General features: G+C 48.5%; 1 protein-coding gene across 1 annotated transcript; it reads left to right on the top strand.

Annotated features, from left to right (window-relative positions):
* The first annotated feature begins 1930 nt into the window (after window positions 1-1930).
* On the top strand, window positions 1931-25577 carry Mal (mal, T cell differentiation protein). Its single transcript, XM_051144585.1, has 4 exons — window positions 1931-2141; window positions 19358-19525; window positions 21144-21269; window positions 25391-25577. Exons 1-4 carry the CDS (start codon window positions 2049-2051, stop codon window positions 25463-25465), a joined length of 462 nt encoding a protein of 153 aa, XP_051000542.1. The 5' UTR covers window positions 1931-2048; the 3' UTR covers window positions 25466-25577.

Below are 25577 nucleotides of genomic sequence, written 5' to 3'. Positions count from 1 at the left end.
GGAGAAAGATGCCTTAGGTCGCCATATAGTTTGACAAGAACCCCAGATCCCCCCTAGACCCTCCTGGTTCTAGGAAGACTTGAGGGCCACTGCAGTGGATTGCTGACTGACTAGAGCTGAGCTTTCATGTCTTTCTAGATCCTCCAACTATGGCCCCTGGAGTTTTATAAATATGAATCACCTGGATCACCAGCAAGCGGCCCAGTGCAGCCTGGGAAAGCTCTGCTGAGAGTAAAGACATTGCCAGGGGACAGTCTAGCACTTCCTTTGTTGTTAGGCTCAAACTAACCTGAGGCCCTCTGTTTGAATCATTGGGCTAAAGATTTGGGCAGTCTGTATTAAGAAAGAAAATGGTAGGTGGGTATGGGTAGAGTAGGTCAGGTGAGCATTAAGCTCCAGGAAAGATGAGAGGGTCACCAAGTCCTCCCTCAGCACTCAGAGACTTCCCCCTCATCCTATGGGGACCGGAACTGAGGAACTTTCCCAAGTGTAGCGAGGACTTAGCAACCAAAGTTTGAAATAAACCAATCAAGACCCTCAAAGTTAGACAAACACCTTGTGCGGTCAGCACGTTTGTAGGTTTTTCTGGTTAGTATGCACTTCTTTAGATACTGCTAAACAGCTTCGACTGGATTTGCTAGCTGGTCATCTTATTCTATCCAGCAGGTGGTGGCTTTCCGTGGCCAGCTTGCTTGGCTTGTCTTCACTACAGATTCCTTAGGAGGAACAGTCACACTCTCTCAGGATCCATCAGGGCTAACAAGTTGTAAGTTGTTCAGGGTGCGGGAATTGGGGGAAGAGGCCAGTATGTTTAGAGATCTTTGGGGGACCTGGGACCTGGGGACTTGGAGGGGGCACCCACTCACAGGCAACCAAAGCTGACAGTATGGAGAGGCTCACAATAGAACAGATGGTCTTCCTACTTCAAACCTCTTGTTTTTTCCCATAAGCAGTTGCTCCAACCAGCTCATGGGCATGGAGTTTTGCTTTTGAAAAATATGTTCAGAAATGTACTTCTTGTAGAAAACGGGAAAGAAAGAAAGAAAAAAAAAACTGTGCAGAGGGTGCAGAGTATTGGCAGCTGGGGTAGGGTGGAGTCAATCAAGTTCAGAATCTGAGCTGGAGGTTGAGAGAGCCCGTTCCCCTCACAGCCAGGGCCAGAGTTTAGCTTTAGCATGTATAAAGAAAGGGTAAGCATTGCCATGACATGAATGGCAGTTACCTGGGTGTGCTACTTGCTTAAAATTAAAGGCAAAAATAAAACGTAAAATTGTGGTACAGGAAGAGGAAAACCCCACAAACAACTTGGCAGTCAAAGAGTCAAAGACACAGAACGGGGCGATGTCTGCCCCATCCGCAGAATTGCGGGAATCTTCCCTGGTAATGTCTGTCTCATGGATGTTACTTGTCCCTACACTATCACCAGGCAGTCTCCCAGGCTCGCTGCCCTAAGAGTTGCCTCCTTCCTTCCTGCAGGCATGTAGCCCCCAGACAAATTTTGCAGTTGCCCCTATAACTCCCAGCCTGCAGCTGAGCTCAAAACCGGGAATGTATCCTCCGCGAGCCTGCATGAGAAGGTTGCACACATTAACGCAACCAGCGGAAAGCTGAAGAGCTAGTTAGAGTTAAAAGGAATGGAGTGCCAAAGTGGGGAGGTTTTGGATAGGTTATTGGTGAATAGTGATCACCTGCGTTGCCTGCAACACAGGGAAGTGCCATGCCAAAGCCGCTTCATCTACTCCCGGCAGGCAAGTGGCACCCAGGAGTGGAACAGGAAAGATCAAACTCCCAACCCAGTCCTGCAGAACCCAGAGAACACCCCGTTGGGTTTCAGGGCGGCGCCCGCGGCGACTCAGCGGTGTCCCCGGGGCCAGTGGACACGGGCGGGGCGGGTGGCCGGAGCTCCGCCCTCCTCTGGCCCTGGCTTTTCAGCTTTTAACGCGCGCGCGAGGGCGCCCGGGCTACTGGGCTCTGCGGAGCGAGCGAGTGGTCATCGCAGAGCCAGAGGCGTGGGTATCCAGTCCCAAGGCCGACGCCAGCTCGCAGGCATGGCCCCCGCAGCGGCTTCGGGTGGCAGCACCCTGCCCAGTGGCTTCTCCGTCTTCGTCACCTTCCCTGACTTGCTCTTCGTCTTTGAGTTTGTGAGTAATAGCGCGCCCTGCGCTGGGAAAGGGACGGGGTAGGTTGAGTCGCTCGCTCCCTCGGGGGCGGGGGGCGCTCTGCACCGCTGTTCCGGGCCCCACCAGGAGCATGGAGGGGACCAAATAGACAAAGTTCTCCCCATCTCTCAGTGGTTTGTTCCTTTCTAAAATAGCGGACCAACCTCCCATGCAGGTGCAAAGAAGTTTCTTCCCAGAACTTTGCTACATCCCAGCTCAGCTTCCTTACCTGGCTTTTCCCATTGAGTGTCCTGAATAAACAAACCCAACCAACGAACTCCCTCCATGCTGCCGACAGAGATTGGGAGATCAAGAGAAACCAGACTCTTAAGGCCTGGAAAGGGAATTTCTCCGTGGTGAATTTGATCAAGGAATAAGAAAAATAGTGTTTGTTCGGCTGTGGTCTTGGTGCCCTGTGCGAGGGGAGGGAGGAGCCCAGGAAGACAGGTGAATTCCGTCTCCCGCCCTGGCTGACCTTGGGCTGACTCGGCTTCTGGTCTGAGTTCTCCCTCTCCAGCCACCCCAGTAGCTTCCAGAAAGTTTCCTATTGTGAGCTCCTGGTAAAGTGTTACAAGGCTTCAGTTCGCTTTCTGCTTTCAAGTCCCCAGGGTCTTCTAGCACTTGCCTGGATGGGAGGGTGTTTGTTTATTCCTTGTGTGTGTGTGTGTGTGTGTGTGTGTGTGTGTGTGTGTGTGTGTGTGTGTGTTAAACATTTCCTGTGCTCCTACCATGAAGATGTCTTTGTGTGGAACACTGGCTTGGAAAAGAGAATGTAGAAGGTGATTTTAACAACTGGATCCTGGTTTCTAACTGCATGGTTGGGAAGGAGGTGGACGCCAAAGACAGTAGGCTTCCTTGTCCAGGATGTCACTGAAATTGAGAGGAGTGTTGAGTCTAACCCAAACATGGGTGTTTCTGAAGTGACTTCACACCTCAGGCCAAGGCTATGGAGGTAACATTTATAAGAAACGCTACACACCACCAAGCCAAGCCTCACCACTTATAAATTAGAGCACCCAGGCCCATAGCTGGGTTGGACTTGTCCAAGGTCATCCAGGTCTTCAGCAAGCATTCCAGTCTCCATGAGTCCCTTCTATGTTCAGGGTTGCCAGCCAAACCCTGGAGCAGTGCCAAGGAATGTATTTTGACCCAGGCATCTGGACCGGATGAGAAAGCACCCACTGGGTGCTCACGGGGTTCTTTCCTTCTCATCCCTTAGCTTATGTTTGCCCAAGATTGGGTTTCTAAAAACAAGCAGATGCTGTCCAGGACTGGGGAGTAAGTAATGGGTGACTCGTCAGAATTTTACAAAGAGGAACTTAGAAAGGCCTGATCAAAAGACAGCATGTCAGCCTGAGGTGTGATGGGGTGAGGCTGTTTTGGGAAAACAAAACAAAACAAAACTCTTGGTCTCTAGTAACTGCTGTTGACCGTTGGACACTTCTTTGCAAAGACTCCGGTTGTAGCCTTACCCCCACTAGTGTGCTCTCCAGCCTTCTATGGGGTAGCAGGGATTTCTAGAGTTCCCCCCTTGACCAGAATTCTTCCCTTTCACTTGTTTTAGAAAGGGTATCTCTTCCTCCTCAACCACTGCTCCTGTGTCTACCCACAACCTCCCCCATCTTTCTCAAGAAACCCTCTATATCTCGCGTGCCATCTTTGACTCTTTCCTCCTCTGTAGATTAGGGCTGGATTCATGCCTGGGAGAGAAAGGAGAAAGCAGACACAGTGCTGGAAGTGCGCCTCAGCATAGATTGTACAAATTATGTATTAAGTGCTTTGACAGAGAGCTGGCAAATTAAAAGGCTGGAAGAAGCACTGACCACCCCAGGGATGTTTACTTAAACTGTAGAATATTCTAAGTCAACACCCAAAACACAAGTATAAGGTGGGCAAATGGCTTGAACAGACCTTTCTTCAAGGAGGACACATAAAAGGGCAGTAAACAGAAGAAATGATGCTCGCTGAGTTAGTCACCCAGGGAAGGAAATCGAAACCACATTGAGGTATCACCTCCCTCTATTAGAATGACTATTAGTTTTAAAACAGGTCCAGCAGCAAAGACTACAACAAAACTTTAAAACAACCACCCCCTCAATGGAATATAACAATCTGGGATATAGAAAAACTGTAAGTCTGCATCCTGCCGTTAAGGGTGTAAAGACGTTCAACTAGTCCAGAGGGCAGTTTGCCGGTTTCTTCACAGTTTCCTTATGGCCCAGCAATTTCACCCCAGGAATACTACCATAGATAGAATTCAACATAGAAATTCAAATGAGACTGAGTACACACATACCCACAGCAGTGCTGAATATGGTCCTGGACAGGAGAAAACAGTGGAAAGAGCCACCAGACAGGCAAATATGACAAATACAGTGTCACCTTTCCCTACAGTGGAATTCTGTCTGGACATAGGAAGCGCTGATCCATGCTGTCAAGGTGGCAGGCCCGGGGCAGTCTATGCTCAGTGGAGGCAGGCATGCCGTATGGTTCCATATACATAAAGCTCCCCAAATTGTAAAATCATGGAGACCGAATGCAGACTGGTGATCTGCCAGAGACTAAAGGTAACAGAACTGGGGGGAGCAGTTGCTCAGTGGGTGTAGGGTTTCCTTTTAGGGTGATGACGTGTTTTTTAAATAGTTAAAGGTGATGGTTGTAGGACACCATAAACCTGCAGGATGCCACTGGCCTTATCAACTTTAGGTGTTTGGTTTTGTGACCCATGAATTTCACCTCAATTTTTATAAAACAAAAATATCAGGACATTTTCAAATAGAATAGAAAAGTATACACCACCCGTACCAAGCATCCATATAAATTGCTGCCCAATTTTCTCAATCTTTTTTTCTCTCACTTGCTTCTGGGTATTAAGGAGCTACAGCGAAGTCTCCATCTTCAGGAAGACCAGAGGCTAAACATGTTTATCCCTTCAGCCTTCTTCAGATGCCACTGAGTACGGGTGGAACCATGAGCGCGTACTGTTTTGTGGTTTTTATGCTTGTGACAATCGCGCTGCAGTGGGTGTGCCCTTCTGCAGCTCCCAGCATGGTTTGAGATTTATACCCTGTTACTGTTTTGCCAATTGTTTTTTCCATTGTTGGCTATTTTGGCTGTTTCCAGATTGTTACTTTTAGCGGCTGCAGATCACCTCACCGGGAACATTCTTGTAATTCTTTTTGTTGTTGTTGTTTTTTGTTTGTTTGTTTTGTTTTTTGTTTTTCGAGACAGAGTCTCTCTGTGTTAGCCTTGGCTGTCCTGGGCTAGCTTTGTAGACCAGCCTGGCCTCGAACTCACAGTGATCCACCTGCCTCTGCCTCCTGAGTGTTGGGATTAAAGGCGTGCGCCACCACGCCTGGCTCATTCTTGTAATTCTTGCTGGAAATTTCTCTTTGAATGAGTGGAAATTTGGCTGCCGAGTCACGGAGCACGAACATCTCTGTTTCTCTTTTGTCACCACCCTGCTGTCCCAAAGGATCATTCTAATTGACATATCCCAACAACAGATTTCCTAGGAAACTTATCCACTCTCTAAGATAAAGACTCAACACCCACTCAAGTCTCTCCCAAGGCCCCTTTTCACTAGATGGACCCCCGAATTGTACACAAGATTCAGGCTAAACCTGGGCCTTCTGCGCGCTCACCAGTAGCATATGAAAGTCTCCATTGTTCCTTGTCCCTGTCACTCTCGGTAACATCAGCCTTTGTGATTTTCTACTCACTCTGCGGGTGTAAAATAGCTGATTATTTTTCAGATCTGTAGCTTGAGTGGACGATGAGTCAGGGCTCAGTTTCCCATGCCTGAACTCTCAATAGCCTGGGAGATGCAGATGTCCAGGGCCAGCAGGCCTGAGCTGCCCCATTCCCCAGACAGGAGAGGACAGAAAACGACTGTAACTCCGAGTAGGACTGGCATCCTTACTCTGCCTCAGTGTCCCTACCCCAGAGCCCCTGATCCCTGTAAGATCCTCCAGGGATGTGAAAAGTGAGCCCAGTTCAGTAGGGGACCACATCTTTTTTGAAAACTCCTAGAGCCACAGGCAGTGGGTAGAAAGATGAAACCCTATATAGACCCAGGGGTGAAATGCTCAAAAGTTTACCTCTTCAACACCTCAACCCAGGACATTGCTTCTGGTCTCCCGTGCAGCAAAGTTCCTGCCCAATAAGAGGCTTTTCCTTTTCTAGCCATAATAACTGTTTCCTCCTCCTCTTCCTCCTCCTCCTCTCCTTTCCCCTCCTCCTTCCCTCGTTTCTAAGCCAGATGCTTCATGGCACTCAGGCCACCATTGCTGTGAAAGAAAGGAAACACAATGCTCTTAATGCTTAGATGCGCCAAACCTGGCAGAGGCAATCTCTGCCACAAAGTTCTGGGACAGTATCCCACCATTGCTGCCCTTACAAAACAATGACAGGTGTGCTAGAAATGCCGTCATCACCCCACCTACCCCCTCCCTAAGAGGTGGGTTGGCTTCAAGAATGGACAAAACTTCCTGGGGAAGAGTGTGCCAGGAGCCTGGTGTGATGGTCCATACCTGTAATCGCAATCAGGAGCCATGTATTTGTGGTCAGCCTGGGCTACATAGTCATGGCCTGTCTTTTAAAAGAGGGTACTAAGAGCTGGGCATGGTGGCACACACCTTTAATCCCAGCATTTGGGAGGCAGAGGCAGGTGGATCTCTGTGAGTTCAAGGCTAGTCTGGTCTACAAAGTGAATCCAGGACAGTCAAGGCTACACAGAGAAACCCTGTCTCAAAAAAGGGGGATACTAGGAATTCCAAAAGTGGCTGTTTATATGCCCCTGCACACCTCAGAAGTGTGGGGAAAGAAGAGGGTTGATCCCTGGTGACAATTGGTGTTTGTTGAGTGCATGTTTAGGGTTGGAGGCAGGATGAGGGTGCCACCCAGGATTCACTTGTGTTGACTCCTACATTGAGCTGGACCTGGTAATTATTAAAATGATGGCTTTTTTGGCTCTCAGAATAAAGAGGAGCTTTTATTGTCTGAAAATGACTAAACAGGTCCTAGTTTTTCACCTGGCTGAGGAAGAGCCAGCCCCACACGGAGTCATGATTGGCTCTTGAGACAATGGAGCAGGTTTCTGAGTGTATCAAGTGTGCCAGAGCAAAGGGGATGTAGAATCACAGACCCCGAATTTGTAGGTCCTGGTAGAAGCTGAGGCCTAGAGAGGGAGCCACTTGCCTGGGTGGGGTGGTGGGATGGGGGGTGGGGGTGAACTGTTTTCTTACAACAAAGGTGTTTGGGGACAGGTAACTCCACCCAATTGGCAGCTCTCTCAGCCATCAGGGACAGCTCAAAGTCACTGGGTAGCTGGTGGCCGAGACACCACCACTACATAAAAATATATTCTATAGATTCTTAGTCACTGCATCCAAGAACAAGAAGAAGCCCTTCACAGACCACTGACTCAGTGGGCGTGGCCATATGTAATCCAGGCCACCCAGTAAGACCTTCTTCAGAGAGCACAGAACAATAGGTATTTGTCAGTGAGAGGCAGGAGTAAGGTTCCCAGGTGTCCCGAGGCTCTCACAGGTTCACAGCATGGACACTCTCTGTTCCAGGAGAAATTTCTCTGGTGTCACTAGTGAGTGGGGACTGGTCTTACTTGAGCAGCTCAGGACACAAGTGCCAGGACTCCACCAGGCTGTGTAGTGGTGTGTGTCCTGGGTTGTGGGGTCCTCTCTGAGCTCTTTAGAGGGGAGTGCTTCCAAACTCTGCCCCAGCATTCTGCTCCTCTCCTCTAAAGGCAGAATTATAGAGGTCTGGGAAGAGGTGTTCTTGGCTTTGAGAAGTGACTTTTCCAGTTTTTCAAGGGCCAGTGGCCTGCTTTGATCAGGAGCTGGTAACTCTGAGCCAGGCAGGGCCATTTCACTACACATCACCTGCACCTTGGAGCAAAGGCAACTTCCCTGCCTGAGAGCCTCCAGCGGGGGGGGGGGGGCAAGGAGAGGGGAGATGGAAGACCCACAAAATGAAATGCTGGAAGGGAAGGAATAGAGGTCAGCTTGCTGCTGCAGGGTGTTTTTGTGCCTGTATCTCTAGAACAAGTGGAGAGACCTCGGTGCTGCTTTCCTGAGAATGTGTGCACTTAAGAGCTGAGATGGGCACTGGACCAGGCACCAGCCAGTCCTGCATCCCAGCCCTGAGCTAGATGGAGCCAGAGGTTGAGTCTTGATGAATTTGGTACTTTTTTTTGACAGGAGACTGTGGTTAAGAGCTCTCCAGCACAGCCAGCCTCACTCTTCCTCCTGAAAGCTCACATTATCTGTCCCTGAGTCTGGCATGACTTGAGACCTGCAATCCTAAAGGAAGGTGCTAATAGAATGCTCTAGTAGCTGTCTCTTATGGGTCACTAAATATGAAGCCAAAGGTAAAGGCACCCTCATCATTGAAGCAAAGCACCATGGGGGGGTATGGCTGACCCCTTCCCATGGGCTAATATTAATCCCAAGACTAAGGAACAAATAGCAGGTCCCAGATGGTCTCTAAACCATAAGTCTTGGGTCCTTCTATATGCTGTAGGAAGGCTTAGTTGCCCATTAACTTCTGGCTGGGTACCAACAGTGGCATTTCCCAGGGTTATCACCTCATCTCTGCCTCACTGCCTCAGGCTCTGTGTGTAGTTTTCTACCCTTTTCTGGACAAAATAACTCCGCTGTGGACCACAAGAGTACACCAAGGTCCTCGGGCCTGCAGAATGTCACAAAAGCCTTGTCATGAGTTATGACAGGTCCATATACTTGGGCAGAGGAGAGAACACATGGGACATGGCCAAGAGGAGGGCAGGAAGCAGGACATGTCCCTGTGAAACTCTTGGCTCAACTTCCAAGGAGACCCCTGAAGGCCAAGGAACAGGTTTCAGAGAGTGGGCACCTCCGAGAAGGGCCAAAGATGACATCCTCCACCTCAAAGAGAGGATAGGGTGGACCACAGAAGAGGGCACGCTGGCCCTGGATGCTGTTCCTTCCTTTGTTATTGGGTATTAAATAAATACAAAACCTTGTTATTCTTTTCCTGAAAAGGAACAGAGCTGATTGCCACCCATTGTCGCAGTGGCAGGAGGCGCTGACATGAGTTGCCTCCCAAGTCACCTCCTCTGCCATTCCCTTCCTATCAAGAGCCTAACCCAGCTGAGAGCCAATGAGGACCAAGGGGACTAGTATTTCCCTTGGTACTAATAGTCCCATGGCCATGGCCAAAGCCCATGCTGGCCACAGGGCTGATTTCATGGTAGACTTAGTGAGAATCCACGGGCAAATGCCAGATTCATTTCTGTTACTGTGACAAAATACGCTAACAAAAAACAACTTACAGTTACGTTTCCCAGTTACATTTCATCACTGTGGGAAAGTCAAAACAGAACCACAAATTTGCTTGGCCCCTTATATCCAGAGTAAAGAGCAAGAGAAATGAATCTACATATACTCACTTGTTTGCCTGCCTGGGCTCAATCCCCCCTCGATACTTTCTGCCCAGGTGATTCTAGGTTGTGTCAAGTTGACAAAGCGAACTGTCATAGCATCATTAGGCCAATTTAACATAGTGTGAAGGCCACAGCATGTATTTACACAAACTAAGAGGATCATGACATCACCAGGTGGTAAAATCTTACAGAATTACTCATGTACGTGTCTGTCATTGACCACAATGTCATTATGCCCTATAGAATGTATACACATAATTCTTAAACAAATGATATAGTTACAAACCAATAGCTACTAAATACCGTTACTATTAATTGGCTAATAATTCAACTCCTGTTCTGGGATCGACTGGTTATCCTGTACCCATGGAGGACAGTCATGGAGGGGATCTAACCAACCCTCAAAGTCTTCTCTGGCTGTTTCAAGACTTGGCAGGGTAGAATGAAGCTACAAGACAGATGGGCTATGAAGGACATTGATTTGTATCCCCTAGTCGCTGTGTCCTGCACAGATGCTTTCTGTGGGGCTTAGCCAGCGTCTCTTTTCCCATCAGGATTCAGCAACTGAGCTAGCAACTCCCTCTAGCCAGCTTGATGAAGCAGCTAAGGAAAAGTGGGTGTGGTGGCAACTGTCTCCTGCCTTTTGTTCTGGAGGCTGGGTGCTGCCTCAGCTGCTCTTGGCACTGCTCGGCTAGCCTTTGCCAAAAATAGGTGGGGAAAGCTTCTTTGGGGAGACTCTAAACATGACACAAATTGCTGTATCACCCTACAGGCATAAGAACTGATCTCCAGTGAGAATGGAATTAACCTTTTCCCAAGTGCGTGACAGTGTACACACTGTCTGGAAGGCCACAGGTACAGGGAGGGGCACACGGAAGTATGTTGTCACATTCCTAAATGTCTGTCCTGAAGGTGTGTGGTGATGACAAGTTGGGCTTAGTAAGACTAGTAAGCCTGGCAGGAAGAGAAGGAATCCACCCAGTTCTTGGGTCTCAGGCTTTCCAAAACCAGCCGCATAGCTCAATGGGGTGAGGTGAGGGTATGTGGAAATGTTCCCTTTTCAGGAGTAGCCCTTCAGGCTTACCTGTCTCCCTCACCTGGAAGCCCACCCTTTCCTGGTTCTCAGCTATGTTCTGTGTGCATATGTGGCTTGTTCTTAGACTGAGCCCAAAGACTGGGCACGCGACAAGACTTACCGAAAGTAGGATTTGTTCTCAGCTGGTCAGAAGGGGATGGTGGCTGCTCCTAGCTAGCTAGCATTTACAGATCATAAGACCATCTTGACTTTAAGGGCAAATGAAAGGAGAAACTGATGGTGGCCACCAAGTCCCAAGAGTGTGCTGGGACTCCAATGGGTGTTTTCTGGGTCACATTTTTTTGTGTGCTCACTGGGATACTAACTTGCTTGTTGATGCCTGCCAATACCTTCAGTTTTCTTGTGCTAAAGCCACTCCTTTCTGGTCTACTGTTTCCACCAACTTTGTCTTTTACAGGTGGCTTGTCTTTTTTTTTTTTTTTTTTTTCCAGAAACTCTTTGCTCTGTTTATCTTGTTGGGCACAGCCAGTGGGTGTAGGTGTGGTACAAAAGTTTCCATCCAAATGAGACCATGCATGTGGAATTCACCTACGCTGGCCAGTCCTGGGGGAGCTTTCGTTCATTCAGTGACTGGCAGCACACCCAGCTGGGGAAGAAGCTGTGAGTTAAGTCAGACATATTTCCCTAGACAGGTAGAATGAACTGGACAGAGGACTTCCCTAATACTAGAGGGTGGAGGGACTGTAGACCAGAAGAGGGCTTTTCCCACTTTTCCCCTACCCTGTTGATATCAACTGAGGTCCTGACTTCATCCAAGCAGACCAAAGGGTCCCTAAGCCCTGCTCTTCCCTTCAGATGAACTAGAAGGACCTTGCCACTCACTGCCTAACCTCCTCACAGGGGATGACGGCACAATGAATTCTTTTGGAGTAAAAGAGCCACTGATATAGGTAGACTGAGGCAGGCATCTCTCCTTACATGCCCAGTGCTCATTCTAACAGACCCAGAAGTCAGACTCCCAAAAAGCCAGTACTCCCAGACATGGACCCCTCTGACCTCCTCCTTTGTAGCCTGTCCATAGGGGAGGGGTCAGTATAAGGGTACTGTGTAAGTTACTGGCTTCTGCCTTTCCTGGGTGAAGCCTTTTCTGATCACCTCACACTTTCACTAGCTGCCTGTCTGCACTGGAAGACCCAGAACTGCTCTCATGAAAGACAGGACTGCAAAGGGGATGGTGAGATGGTTTCCGTGTGTGTGTGTGTGTGTGTGTGTGTGTGTGTGTGTGTGTGTATGTGCGCGTGCGTGTGTGTGTGTATATGTGTGCATGCATGTGTATGTGTGTGCATGCATGTGTATGTGCGTGTGTGTGCGCGTGTGTGCGTGTGCGTGCGTGTGTGTGTGTGTGTGTGTGTGTGTGTGTGTGTGTGTGTGTGTGTGTGTGTGTATTCAGTGCTAGGGATCCAGATCAGGGCCTTTTTCATGCTAGGCATGAACACTGCTGCACTCCCATCCCCTGGTATGTGTCTTTAATAAGGCCTGGCTCCCTGGGTGTGCCTGCCACAGTATTGACATGGTCACTCTTGGCACCTGTTCAGCACATGGGTGACAACTGGAGAGTAAAGGAAGGCTTCCCTCTGATTCACTAGGAGCTCCATTTCTGTCAACCCAGGAGGTGGAGCTGACATCTTGGAGAACTTCCCTGGGTTTGCTTCTTCTCTGCCAGCCTCACCTCTCAGAACAGAAAAGGAGGTTTCAGGCTCCACCCAAACTTTTTTTTTTTTAAGGCAAACCCAAGGGACCATGAGAAGGCTGAAGTGTTTAGTGGTCAAAGGCATTGCCCTGACTTCTCTCCCTTCCTCTCTCTCTCTCTCTCTCTCTCTCTCTCTCTCTCTCTCTCTCTCTCTCTCTCTCTCTCCATATCATTATCCCAAAACCTGATTCTCTGTGTCACCTTGACTACACAAGCACCATGGTGCCATCTCCCTCCTTGGCAGTAGCTCATCTTTAATCTGCTCCTCTACAGGTGTGTGCATGTGTGCACACAAACACACATGTTCACACATGCACTCACATACGTGAACTCATGTGGACGTACATAAGGCACAGATACACTGCTATACATATACACACACACACACACACACACACATGCATGCACAGAACAATAATGACCCCTGACCTCTGGCCCACAGAAATGATTCTTTTAGACATCCGTCCTTACATAGGTGCAGCTTGCTGGAGCACACAGTGACTGCACTGTTCAAGTCACAACTACGAATAAAATCCTGGTGTCAGTACTATTGCCGTAATGAAGCAGCATGATCAAAAGCAGCTTGTGAAGGAAACGGTTTGCTTGGCTTTTACATCCCAAGTCCCTGTTCACTGAGGGAAGCCAAGGCAGGAACTCAAACTGGGCAGAAACAAAAAAGGGATGAGCTGATGCAGAGGCTGTGGGGAGACTGTTGCCTACTGCCTTGCTCCTTGTGGCTTATAACACCCGGGACCACCAGCCCAGGGATGTCCCCTATCAACCAATAGTTTTATAAATACCTCATAGGCTTGCCTGTTACAGCCAGATCTTTTGTTTTGTTTTGTTTTGTTTTGTTTTGTTTTTCAAGACAGGGTTTCTCTGGGCAGCCTTGGCTGTCCTAGACTCACTTTGTAGACCAGGCTGGCCTCGAACTCACAGCGATCTGCCTGCCTCTGCCTCCCAAGTGCTGGGATTAAAGGTGTGCGCCACCACTGCCCGGCCTACAGCCAGGTCTTATAGGGATATTTTCTCAATTGAGGTTCACTCCTGTTAGATGACTCTAGCGTCTGTCAAGTCGACATAAAACTCACCAGCACACCCAGTGTTGACATAACTCTTGGCTACTCAAAGCTTCTGCATGCATGTGGCCAGCAAACAGTTGGGGCTGCTGTTCCTGGTGGCCTCAGGACAGCCTTCATGGGTATGGAGCCTGGCAGCCCGCCCAGAAGCCTGGGTGTGCCAACTGGCACCTCTCATCCGATGAGGCCATCTTCTTTGTCCCTCCCAGGGAATAAAGGCAACCCTAGTATTCGGTGCCCAGCCTATGTTCTGTGGCCCATGTCCTTACGTCCCAAAGCACAAAACCCCTGGTCACGCTTACTATAAGGGAGCTGTTGGGAGCCCCGAGGCCCGGCTCAAGGGGTTGGCATGTGGCTTCTTCCTTGGCACGTTCCCCTGGCAGACTTTCTGACAGCATATAGCAGTGCCCTAGGGAAACAGCCAGAGAATTAGAACAAATCCCTGGCGTCAACCTCAGCCGCCCAATCCCTGCCGTTGGATGAACTGGGATAAATCTGCTCTTTCAGCTCCACAAGGGATGGAAACTCGAGATGAATCTCAGGAATGTCCTGGGGAATTCCTTTCTTCTTTTACAAGTGAGCTCATTGTTAGAAAGATGGCCTTCCCATCTTTATACACTTTACATTTCCTTAGGCACAAACATTTTATAATACAACCTTCAGTGAGGGGACACCATGATATTTTCTTTTTTAATGCTTATATGGTCACCTTTTTTTTTTTTTTTTAAAGACAAGATCTTATGTATCACAGGCCAGCTTACAACTGCTATGTAACTAAGGAAGACCCTGGACTCCTGATGATCCTCCTGCCTCTGCCTCTGCTGTGTGGGGGATTGTAGGTGTGTGCCACCAGGCATGGTTCATGAGGGGCTAGGGCTGGAACCCAGGACTTCATACATGCTAGGCGAGCCCTCTATCAACTGAGCTACATACCCAGTTCTTGAGGCAACTTCTAGCTCCAGTAATCCCTGACTATATCCTAGTGGGTGGGCAGCCTGGTTCTACCTGACAAGACCCTGTCTCAAAACAAAAAACGAAATCATTGTAATTGATTAATTAGTTAACTCTAGCTCCCAGCAAGTTTGCAAGTGAGCAGTAATACCCACGGAAAGCACGGGCCGTTTGAATTTTTAACGTGTCCACAGGTGAGACTGCTTTATTCCAAAATAGGAGATCTCCACCGATACCAGCTCTTTTTATGGGTATTGTTGTTACCATTTCATAGATAAAGGGGTAGGAACGCTAAGCAGCTTCCCAGGGGTACCAGATAGCTCCGCCTATACGTGGCAAAGCTATGATTCAAACTCTGGAATTCTAGCCTAAAGTCTGTCCCCTTGCCCACTCTGGTCTGCTTCCCATAGGTGACTCATAGGACCAAGCAGGAGGCCAGGGAGTTGGTCCCGAGGCTACAGTGCTTATCACCTAAGCGCTTGAGATCAACCTCCAGAACCTGTGATGGAAGAAGAGAACCAACTCCCAAAGGTTTCCCTCGGACCGCCGACTGTGCCACCACACACACATAATAGTAATAAAGAGAAATAAAATTAAAAAGTGGGGGTCATAGGAAAGCTCCCCCAGAGACTGTCTATCTCCTGAGGAAACAAACCATTTTTCACATTTGATTGACTAAACGGTGGCTACAAACCCTTTCAAAATGTTTGTAAACATTTTGCTGCTTCTCCAACCCAATATTCTTTTGTTTTTGTTTTTTGTTTTGTTTTGTTTTGTTTTTTGGTTTTTCGAGACAGGGTTTCTCTACTCACTTTGTAAACCAGGCTGGCCTCGAAGTCACAGCGATCCATCTGCCTCTGCCTCCCAAGTGCTGGGATTAAAGGCGTGCACCACTACACCTGGCCAGCCCAATATTCTTACATAGGCACAGCCCGCCTCTGCCGGCAGCCAGTGGCTGGACACTGGAGTTTAGAAAACAACCAGCAATAAGCTGGTCTCGTCCACAAAGCAAGACAGTGATGGAAACATGAAGGCAGAAAAAAAGAAAGTTCCCAGTGGTATTTTGGCATCAAGAGGTCAGACAGAAGCAAGATGGGGGTTCTCGCTGCCTGTGCTGGAAACCCTGCGGGACACTGCACTGTATCTTCTGCGTTGTCAGGAGCAAGCAGAATACCACCTTAAGCCTCATGTTATGAAAACATGTCCCCAGCCTTTGGCGAAGAGCCTAGGTCCTCTGTTTCTTGTCCTACAGTTCTGCCTCTCTCCAGTTGATTCTGATCCTGGGCCTGCACCTGGATGCTGCTGTTGGGTTTTTAAAGGCGTCCCAGCTAATCTGATGCCTAGTCACCGCTTAGGACCTTAGAGCACAAATCCAGGGTCTACCCCTGACTTTCCATCTCGGAGCACTGGGCCCCAGAGGGACTGGTCAATCCATGTAGCTCCCAGGACAGCAACTTGGAGAGGTTTATTTGAGACCTCTGTTGGCAGCTACTCAGCTGTCTCTGTTGATGGAATTGAGGTGGGGTGGGGGATGGACCCCTGGATCACGCCTCTACCTCATTGTATAATGTTTTTGTTGTTGTTGTTGTTGTTTTTTTTTAATAATCACCTCTGTGTGTTAGAAACCTGAAAGCTGAAAGATACCTAGAGTTTTTGTTACAAAGGGAAACGCTTTTGAACCCTCACCTACCCTCATGCTCTTGACAAATATTTGGCCAGTAGGGTCCTGAAGCCAGGCCTGAGAGGATTGCTCACTGCCCGGGAGTGTCTTATCTCTCGGGTGTGGGTGCCCTACCTGCTCTCTCTGTTTGTCCTCTGTACAACCTCAAGGTGGAGTGGGGTACAAACAGGCTTGGGTCCCTGTGATTCATGACTCTCAGCTCCCCATGGCTCACCTTCCCCCAGCCCAGCTTCTGCCACCCCTGCTCCCATAGGGTGCCTGGGTTCCCCACCCTCTGGAGCCCTGAAAAACTGCTGCAACATTCTCTCGTGTGGTGTAGTCTCTCTCAGCATATCCTGGGCTCATGTCCACCGTAACCAGCTAAGTCCACCTCTCCCTTTAAGACACTATGGAAGCCATGCTCCAGGCCACCCACCTCACCTGCTCAGAGCTAGCTATCAGCCTTCATTTAAGCCAGAAAAAAACTAGTCTAAACTATGTCCAGTTCAGATGCAGGGTCTTCCCCCCCCCCAAAATTTTTTTAAATTATAAATTGTGAGTCAGGGTCTTACTCTATAGTTCAGTCTGGCCTCTAAACTCACAGAAGCCTCCTTAAGCTTTCTGAGTGCTGGGCTTTCAGGTATCCACCACCATGGCTGGATTTCCCAAACATTTAAAAATCTACAATTGATTAAATCCACGGATGTGGAAGCCTTCACTCCGCACAGCTGCCACAGCTGTCAGTGAGGAGTCGCTGCACTGAAATTGACGTGAGCAAAGGGCCACTCTCCAAATTCAAAGTCCCGGGTGAAGCCAAGTTTCATAGACACTGCCTGGGATACACTCTCTCCTGGAGCTGGGAGGCTTCTTAGGCACCCCCTACCCCACCCCCGTATCCCTTCTCATGCTGCAGATTCCTCCCTACTCTCACCCTCCCCGCCCCATCCTGGGACAAAACAGCCGTGCAGCGAGGGGCACAGGAAAAACCTATTAGTTGCCAGACAGGAAGGCAGAAGCCAGGTCTTGTAATGATGTCTTCAAACTTACCAGCCCCCAATCTGAAGTGTAACAAAAACAGGGAGCAGAGGGAAGAATGTCCTTAGGTGTCCAGTGAATCCTGGTGGTGGTTGATAAGTTTACAGATGCCATCAGGACCACTCGTCCTAGGAGCCAATGGCTCTGATACCTCACAAGGGACTGGTAGGGACTGTGCTAATACAGCTGTTTTCCAGGGATCCCCTGGAAGAGAAGTATTCACCCGGAAGCCATGATGCTAAATATAAGGATAAATGGCTACTGATTGTAGAGTTTTGAGTTTATGAAAGTAATCTAAAGTTGGCAACAGTGATGGTAGTTTGAGTGTATGAATCTATTAAACTCCCATTGAAGTGATTTTCTGAACTCTCCTGAGTTCACGTATGAGTTACATCTCATTAACGATGTTGTACAGAGAGCTGGGGTTGATGGCTCAAGTCTGTCATCCCAGCACTCGGGGAGTGGAGACAGGATGGTTGACATGAGTTAGAAGCCAACTGAAGTTACATAGTTCCAGGCTAGCCTGGGCTACAGTGAGAGATACAGTCTCAAAAATGGAGCAGAGAAAAAGAAAGAAAGGGAGGGAAGACTTTTTTTCCAGTACCTTCCTGTGAAACTTACTGCTATTTACACGTTTCAAAGGGTGGAGGGGACACCTAATTTTCAAAAGTGCCACTTTACTAGGTGACATACCCAGAGGCAGGTCCTGAGGACTGTCAGGGGCTGGAGGTTGGACTCGGGTACAGAATGGGTTTTGTTCTCTGGACAATTGTGGACAAGGGCACCAATTGGACTCCAAGAATCCATCAATCTCTCTCTTTATCTTTGTATCGATCTGTCTCTGTGAGTCTGTGTGTGCATGTATGTGCATGCAGGTGTATGCGCATGTGTGCACGCATGCGTGCTTGTGTGTGTGTGCGCGCGTGCGTGTTTCCACATCCAGGCACAGGGAGCGGAAACCAGAGCTCAGTCTCCAGCAGAGTGATGAAAGCCCTCACTCAAGCAGCCTGAATCAGCCAGGCATCCACCAGAAGCTCAATGCCAGCTCAGAGCTGGCATCTAGGAAGACCTTGGCAGCCCTGTGTGATTTCACTCTGACTTGCCTGTTGCCCCGCCCTTGACTTCTGATCACAATTCCTGTATGTGGCCCCATCAGGGAAAACAGAGTTGAAAGGGATGATTTAAGGTGTATAAAATATAAGCCATACTTCTGCAGACCTGAAAGCCACTTCAAAGTCCACCATTGGTGGGTGCCCATGCACACTAGCTTAACTTAATCACTTTACAGTTTGCCCTAAAAGAAATGATATAGCCACGGTAAGCGTAAAACATAGGTCACCTAGTCCACTTTTGCTGGCTGTGCTGAGAAGTTCTGAATGTCCCACCCACTCAGCCCTTTGGCAGGAGTCAGGAGAAAGGATTGGACAGAAAGAGATTTGCATTCTTCTGTGGCACCTAATTTTCTTCAAGGCCACGCCTGTGAGGCACCCATAAACACTTCGGGCTCACAGGATCCCACAAAGACGCCGCAGAGTAGCGTTTGCACATACACAGGTGACCTAAGCTCTTCTGTGATGGTTGACACAGCCATTTAGCTAGCCTGGATGAAGAATGGCTTTATGGAAGATGGCTGGGTGGGAGGTGGGGGATGGGTTTTCCTGGTACCCTTCAGCGAGCCAGCTTCTGTGATCAAGGCCAACTTCACTCCCAAAACCACCTGATCAGACAAAGTGCTTTTTACCTCTAGCAGTCTGAGAGTTCAAGGAGCCTGTGACCTTTCCACTCCAGTTTCAACATCAACAGTCAGCGAACTTTCTATACTTGGGGGATCTAAGACATCAAATCTGGGAGTAAAAATGCCAATAAAATAGTGTAGCTAGAAAGTTTACCCGTTGATAACCTAGGAAAAAAAACCTTCTTCATTGCTACAATCTCAGTTAATTCTTGTGAAGTGTTTAAGGTAATGTGTGTGTGATACAATGTTTATTAAATTAAAGAAATGAAAATTATACTTAAAAAATGAAACAAAGTAAGGCAGCAGGTGACACTGGAGTTCTGGACTGTGACACTGGAGGATAAAAGAGATGTTTTTGCTAGCCTCATGTCCACCCTTTGTTCCCTTTCCGTGCATCTACAACCCCAGGATCCCTGAGCTATGGCTACGGCTAGGGCTGGGAGCTGGGGGTGGACCCCTTGGAGAGCTGTGGCTGTGTGCTGTTGCAATACTTTCTGTCTCCTCTCTGCAGATCTTTGGGGGCCTGGTATGGATCCTGATCGCCTCCTCCCTGGTGCCCTTTCCCCTGATCCAGGGCTGGGTGATGTTCGTGTCTGTGTTCTGCTTCGTGGCCACCACGTCCCTGATGATCATGTATGTCATTGGTACTCACGGTGGTGAGACTTCCTGGATCACACTGGTGAGTGCTGGCCCGCGGACCGTGTGTACGGATGGGGAGGAGGGTGGTGTTGAAACCCCATCCACAGAAGACTGCTTTTCCAAACCTGGATGGGGGTTCCCTGGAAACATTTTTGGGCACAATCCAAAGCTGAGTTGTCTTGGCCTTGGTTCAGACTCTCCGTAGCAGTAAAGGAATCCTGCATTGAGGAGGCAGGACCTGTGTGTTTGCTGCAGATTCTCCTGGGTGCTTTCTCTTTTATCTGCAATTGCCTTTTCTTTTTTTTTTTTTTTAAGATTTATTTATTTATGTATTTTATATATGTGGGTACTTCGTATGCATGTGCCTCTGCACATCAGAAGACAGCATCAGACAGTTGTGAGCTGTCATGTGGGTGCTGGGAATTGAACTCAGGACCTTTGGAAGAGCAATGAGTGCTCTTAACCATGGAGCCATCTCTCCAGCCCCTGCAATTGCCTTTTCAAGCACTCCCAGAACCCAGGAGGGCTATTGTCACCCAGAGAAGCAGAGTCCCAAAGGCTAGACCTAAGCTGATCGCTCCATGGTGGCCAGACCATGTTTTCTGCCTGGCTCCGCGGCGAGTCCTGTCTATGCATGCTTTCCTGAAGACTTGGGCACCAAAAATGGCCTATGTTCTTTCTTTTGTAGTAAATTCTGCTTTGAGGCCCCGGAGACAGGCCTCAAATAAACATAAGGGGACTTGCTTATTATTAACTAAGAAAGGTTCAGGCCACTTGGCTAGGCCTCTACTTTGCCATGGCCTTTCTACATGAATTTTTGAAATCCCTTCTAAATCACAAGCACACGGAGCTTTGTTTTGGTTCCTTTTTTTTTTTTTTTTTTCCTTTGAAATAGACCGGAAACCAAAATAAATAAATAGGACCAACACAACAAAAGAAAAACAATGGAAATGACCCAGGCTTCTCTCTCCCCTGACTGGACTGGACAAAGAGCCTACATCCAAGCTGGGACTATAACCACGTGTAATTGATCTTGGGGTCCAGAAACAGCTTCTTTGCACCTGCTACCCTGCATTTGTTATGCTTCTTGTGGCTATGGCGAGGCACCTGACATAGAGCAGTTTACAGAAGGGCTCGTTGGGGGTGGGTCACAGTTTGTGGGTTCAGTCATCATGGTAGGGAAGGGTTCACTGCAGAAAGGATGGGCACAGCTAGCTCTCTCTTCCTCATTCAGTCTGGCACCCCAGCCTATGGGATGGTACCATGTTCATATTCAGCCTGAGTCATCAATGACAGTTAAGCCTCTGTGGAAACACCTTCAAAGACATACCCTTAGGTGTCTAATCCTGTTAACAATGAAGAGTAATCTGCATAAACCCCACCCCCACCCCTAGTAGTTAGTTTCTCAGGGAAAACAGCATCTTCTTCCACTAAAGGAATCACTATGGCATCTGCCCAGGGAAAGGAAATTAGACTCCTCAGCCATCAAAACCTCTGAGAGAAGCTGGTAGACTTAGATGGTATGGGTGCGGTTCAAAGGGAGGAGTCGGGGTGGGGGGGGAGGAGATGGGAGCAGGTGATTCAAGGGCTTTGTCTCTGTGTCTGTGTTGGGGTGTCTCTTCCTTTTCGGTCTCTGACCCAGCCCTTCCCACCCACAGGATGCAGCCTACCACTGTGTGGCTGCCCTATTTTACCTCAGTGCCTCAGTTCTGGAAGCCCTGGCCACCATCTCAATGTATGATGGCATCACCTACAAGCATTACCATGAAAACATCGCTGCAGTGGTAAGTTCGAGGCAGCCCTGCGTGTGCAGTACACAGGGCAAGCAGCTCTCCCTGCCTGCTGCAGGCAGAGGCTCCAGGTGGAGGGTCACCCAACCAACCCACTGAAGTCAGACCTCCTTCCTTGTTTGTGAAGCAGTGAGGCCCTTATGAAGGGACAGAATGGGTCATGGTATCTCAGGGCTTCATGCTCCCAGGTTCAGTGGGCACAGGTGGCTGGCTGTGCATGGGCAGACATCTGAGGGTTGATGGCTGCTGAGTGGTCATATCTGACCCTCACAAAAGACCTATGAGGCCAGTGTTACTGTTACACTCATCCCACAGATGGAGAGGCAGCCTGGATTCATTCCCAAGATTAGCATGTGTCAAAGCCAGGGTCTTGGCCACCCATGCTGGCTTTGAGTACCATTTTCAGGCAGTGGGTTTGGCCACTTGGGCCTCATACCCTCCTTGAGTGTTGTCCACTGAGACATGCAGTCAAGACCAGGGGCGCTAAGGACAGCATGGGTTTTCTTTTTAATGGACTAGATCTAAATGACAAGGAGTGAGAGATCATGTTGTTTCAGAAAGATGGTTTTTTTTTTTTCTGAGTGGTACCCTTGGAAGGATGTATTGACTGAAGCACTTACTCAGAGTCCTCAATTTAAAACTTATTTCTAACTATAGATTGTATCAAAATATAAGGAACAAAAATTAGAAATAGGAGCTGAGCTGGGTGTGGTGGCGTACCCTTGTAATCCCAGCACTAGGGGAGGCAGAGGCAGGTGGATCTCTGTGAGTTTGAGGCCAGTCTGGTCTACAAAGTGAGTTCAGAACAGCCAAGGCTACATAGAGAGACCATGCAAAAAAAAAAAAAAAAAAAGAAAAAGAAAAAGAAAAAGAAAAAAAAAGAAAACCAGTGCTCCCCAGATTTCTAGAAGTTGACATCATACAAATCCCAAAGTGGAAATGAGCTGACAAGATGATGGAAGCTCAGCACAGAGGCTGCATGCAGTCTACAGGCATGGGTGTTGGACAACAGGCTTCTTCCTGGATCTAGCTAGACAGTGTCCTTATGGGACACTGTAACTCTGGAGAAGCCGCATGTCCCCTTAAGCAACTCCCATGAACCCGGCCACCTTGAGGTTCTTGTTTCTACCCTCTTCAATGGTGTCCTATGCCATGGAACACTTCCCCACAGGGAGTTTCTGAACAGCAGCATAGCCAGGCAGCATCTGGCTTGTGCCTTCTTCCTCTTTGAGGTTGGTGATTCAGGCTCTCTGCATCCTTCTATAAGGATTGATGCATCTGCCTGCTGGAGGGGCACCTCAGATCTCCCCTTTGCCAACCCAGAAGCCTTCTGAGTTCACAGACACCAAAGCGCTTGACAATAACCCCTCTAAAATTATTTAGGACAACAGTGTAGTGTAGATTAGAAGTGGTTCGGCTCAGTACATGATGGAGGAATGCAGGTGGATGGAAATAAAATCCCTGCCTGTTGAGCAGGTAGAAAGCTACCTGCTCTATCACATCCAGACTTTCCAACCTCTCTCTCTCTGACTTTATATTAAAAAGCAGTATTCATCCAGACAAGTGCACAGGTTCAAGCAGATGTAATGATGAATTTTCAGAAGATAAATGGAGCCAGAGAGGTGGCCCAGCAGCTGAGAAAGAGTACTGGGCCCACACATTCCCAGTGTGGACGTCTTAGACCACAACTACCTACAACCCAAGGTCCAGAGGATTCAGCGCCATCTTCTGGCTCCCATGGGCACTGCACTCACATGCACATACCCACTTACACAAACAGATATTTTATTTTCAATAAACTAGTTTTTAAAGAAGCAGGACATAAGCCTTAAGATATATATCAGTGTTAGAGCATTTGTCTGGATCATGCAAGGCCTTGAATTCACTCCCCAGCACTGCTACAGAGAGAGAGAGAGAGAGAGAGAGAGACAGACAGACAGACAGACAGACAGACAGACAGACAGACAGACACAGACACACACACACAGACACACACACACACACACAGACAGAGCACGCACCAAGTTCAGTTTTGCCTGTTTCTTGAAGTGGAATTAGGCAAGGTTCATTCTTTTATGCCTGCCCCCCCCCCCTCTCTTTCTCTCTCTCTCAACCTTATATATGTTAGAGTCATCCAAGTGCCTGGCTGTAGATGTAGCCTGCTTATTATGTTGCTGTATAGAATTCCACTGTGGGCCCCCTTCACAAAATCCACTGATCCACTCCAAAGATGATTCTGCCCTGATTTTTTTTTTTTTTTTTTTTTTTTTTATTTTGCTTGGATAGACATGCAGATGTCCAGCCAGGGTTGGGCATTCTAGAGTCAAAAATCAGAACGTTCTCATTTGGCAGGTACACTAGGCTGGAACCAATAAAGTGATGTGTGAACCAGGTTTAAAGCAGAGCTATTCCTGGTCACAATATCCTCTGGATTGGTACATGGGGAGGTGGCATCATTCTTACTCAAGAATTAACATCTGATCTTGGAGCCTCTCCACATGCCAACCAGCCTGCCTGGTCCTAATGAGAACCTGTTTCAGGAGCCCAGCCTCTTCACTCTGTCCTTTGGTGGCAGTGAGTAGAGCTTCTTTGCCAGAAAACTCTCTGGGGTTGACAAAGGAGGTTTTTTGGAGACATCTATGGCTCACTGTAGTGGGCAGTCGTAGCAGAAGTTCATAGGAAGGGTTTCTGAAGGTCAGGCTACCTCAGCATGTCCTGAACTCTAAATATCCCTCAGATGCTATATTTTTTTTAAATCTCATTTGCAAACTAAATTTTTACTTGCTGTCCCTTCGAGAACTCCTGAGGCGCTTCTGACTGAGGTTCTCCTTGGACCTGGATGTCCTGATGGGGACAGGTGACTTGGGTGGTTAAGAGTTCCCAGTTCTCAGCTTTGTTACTAACTCGGGTTGCACATTGCCTCTGGCCCATGCTGGTGGAGCATTCACCCATGCCCGAGCGCCACAGCTGCTGTTTATGAGAATTTCCAAGACTCACAGAAGCGTGGCTGCCCTAAATGTTGCACCTGAGCTGGAAACTCTTGACCCCTTGCCTGAGGAAGGTCACAAAACCAGGTGCAAATATTAGCTTTGGGGTTGTCAAGCCTTTAGGGAGGTCAGCCACCCAGAGTAGAGTGATGGGGGCATAGAGTAACCAAGTGAGTGAGCCCAGCAAGTGACTGGTGACCGCCCAGGGACTATGATCCCACTGTCAGAGTGGCGGGCTGCACCGTCTCGGCAGCTTCTCAGTACACCACGTCCTGTTGATAGAAGCGAGGTGTCCCTCGTCCTCTGCCTTGCTCTCTGCTTCCCATGCAGCCTGGTTACCTCACCTCTACCTGGGAAATGAAGAATCCAGAATTTATAGAAAGGGTCTGAGAGATGGAAAGATGTCCCAGTGGTTAAGAGAGCTTGGTATATAAGCACGAGCTCAGATTCCAGAACCCATGTGACAAGCTGGACATCCTTAAAATACTGTAAAACCCTAGCGGTCAGTGGGCAGAGACAGGAGGATGGGTAGCAAGCACTCAATAGCCATCAATGAGCTGTAAACTGCAAGCACCAGGTTCAAAGAGAGATCCTGCCAAACCTGTGACTCTTATAGAGGAAAACATCTGATGCCCTCCTCTGGCCTACACATGCGACAGACAGACAGACAGACAGACAGACAGACAGACAGACACACACACACACACACACATTTTTTTTTTTTTAAAGATAAAGGGTCTGCTCATGTACAGACAGCACAGGGGACTTAACCAGAGGCAGTAAACTCAGGCGTTCATTGTATCTGGGGATACAATGGGATCACAGCTTGGAAAGACTGGTCTTGGTCTCACTGATGTGGAGAGGGAAGTTTGCCAGTGTCACTGACACCCAGCTGTGATGCTTTTATTACAGGGGACTTTGATATCACCAGTAAGGTCAGATAAGGGTAGTTTGCACACCAAGACTACAGGCTAGACTACCTGGGAATCTGGGCTCATCATGTATACCAGGAAGCGGTGGCAGTCTACGCACCCTGAATCTATCCTCCCGTGCCACGTGATAGCTCTCATAGCCCCACTGACCCCCCTCCCCATGACCTCACACTAATGACCTTCCCTCTGGTTCCAGGTGTTTGCCTACGTGGCCACGGTGCTCTATGTGGTCCACGCCGTGTTCTCCTTAATCAGATGGAAGTCTTCATAGGACGGTACATCGGGACCTGGAAACCCAGATGGCATTAACCCATCAGCCCACCTTCCCCATTAACTTCCCAGAACACAGACTCGATGGTGGAGAAAAGAAAACAAGCCAAAAA

The sequence above is a fragment of the Acomys russatus genome, chromosome 4 (assembly GCF_903995435.1).
Source record: "Acomys russatus chromosome 4, mAcoRus1.1, whole genome shotgun sequence".
In the NCBI taxonomy this organism is placed as follows: domain Eukaryota; kingdom Metazoa; phylum Chordata; class Mammalia; order Rodentia; family Muridae; genus Acomys; species Acomys russatus.
The sequence above is the reverse complement of the archived record's forward strand: the minus strand, read 5'-3'. Positions and strand labels throughout refer to the sequence as shown.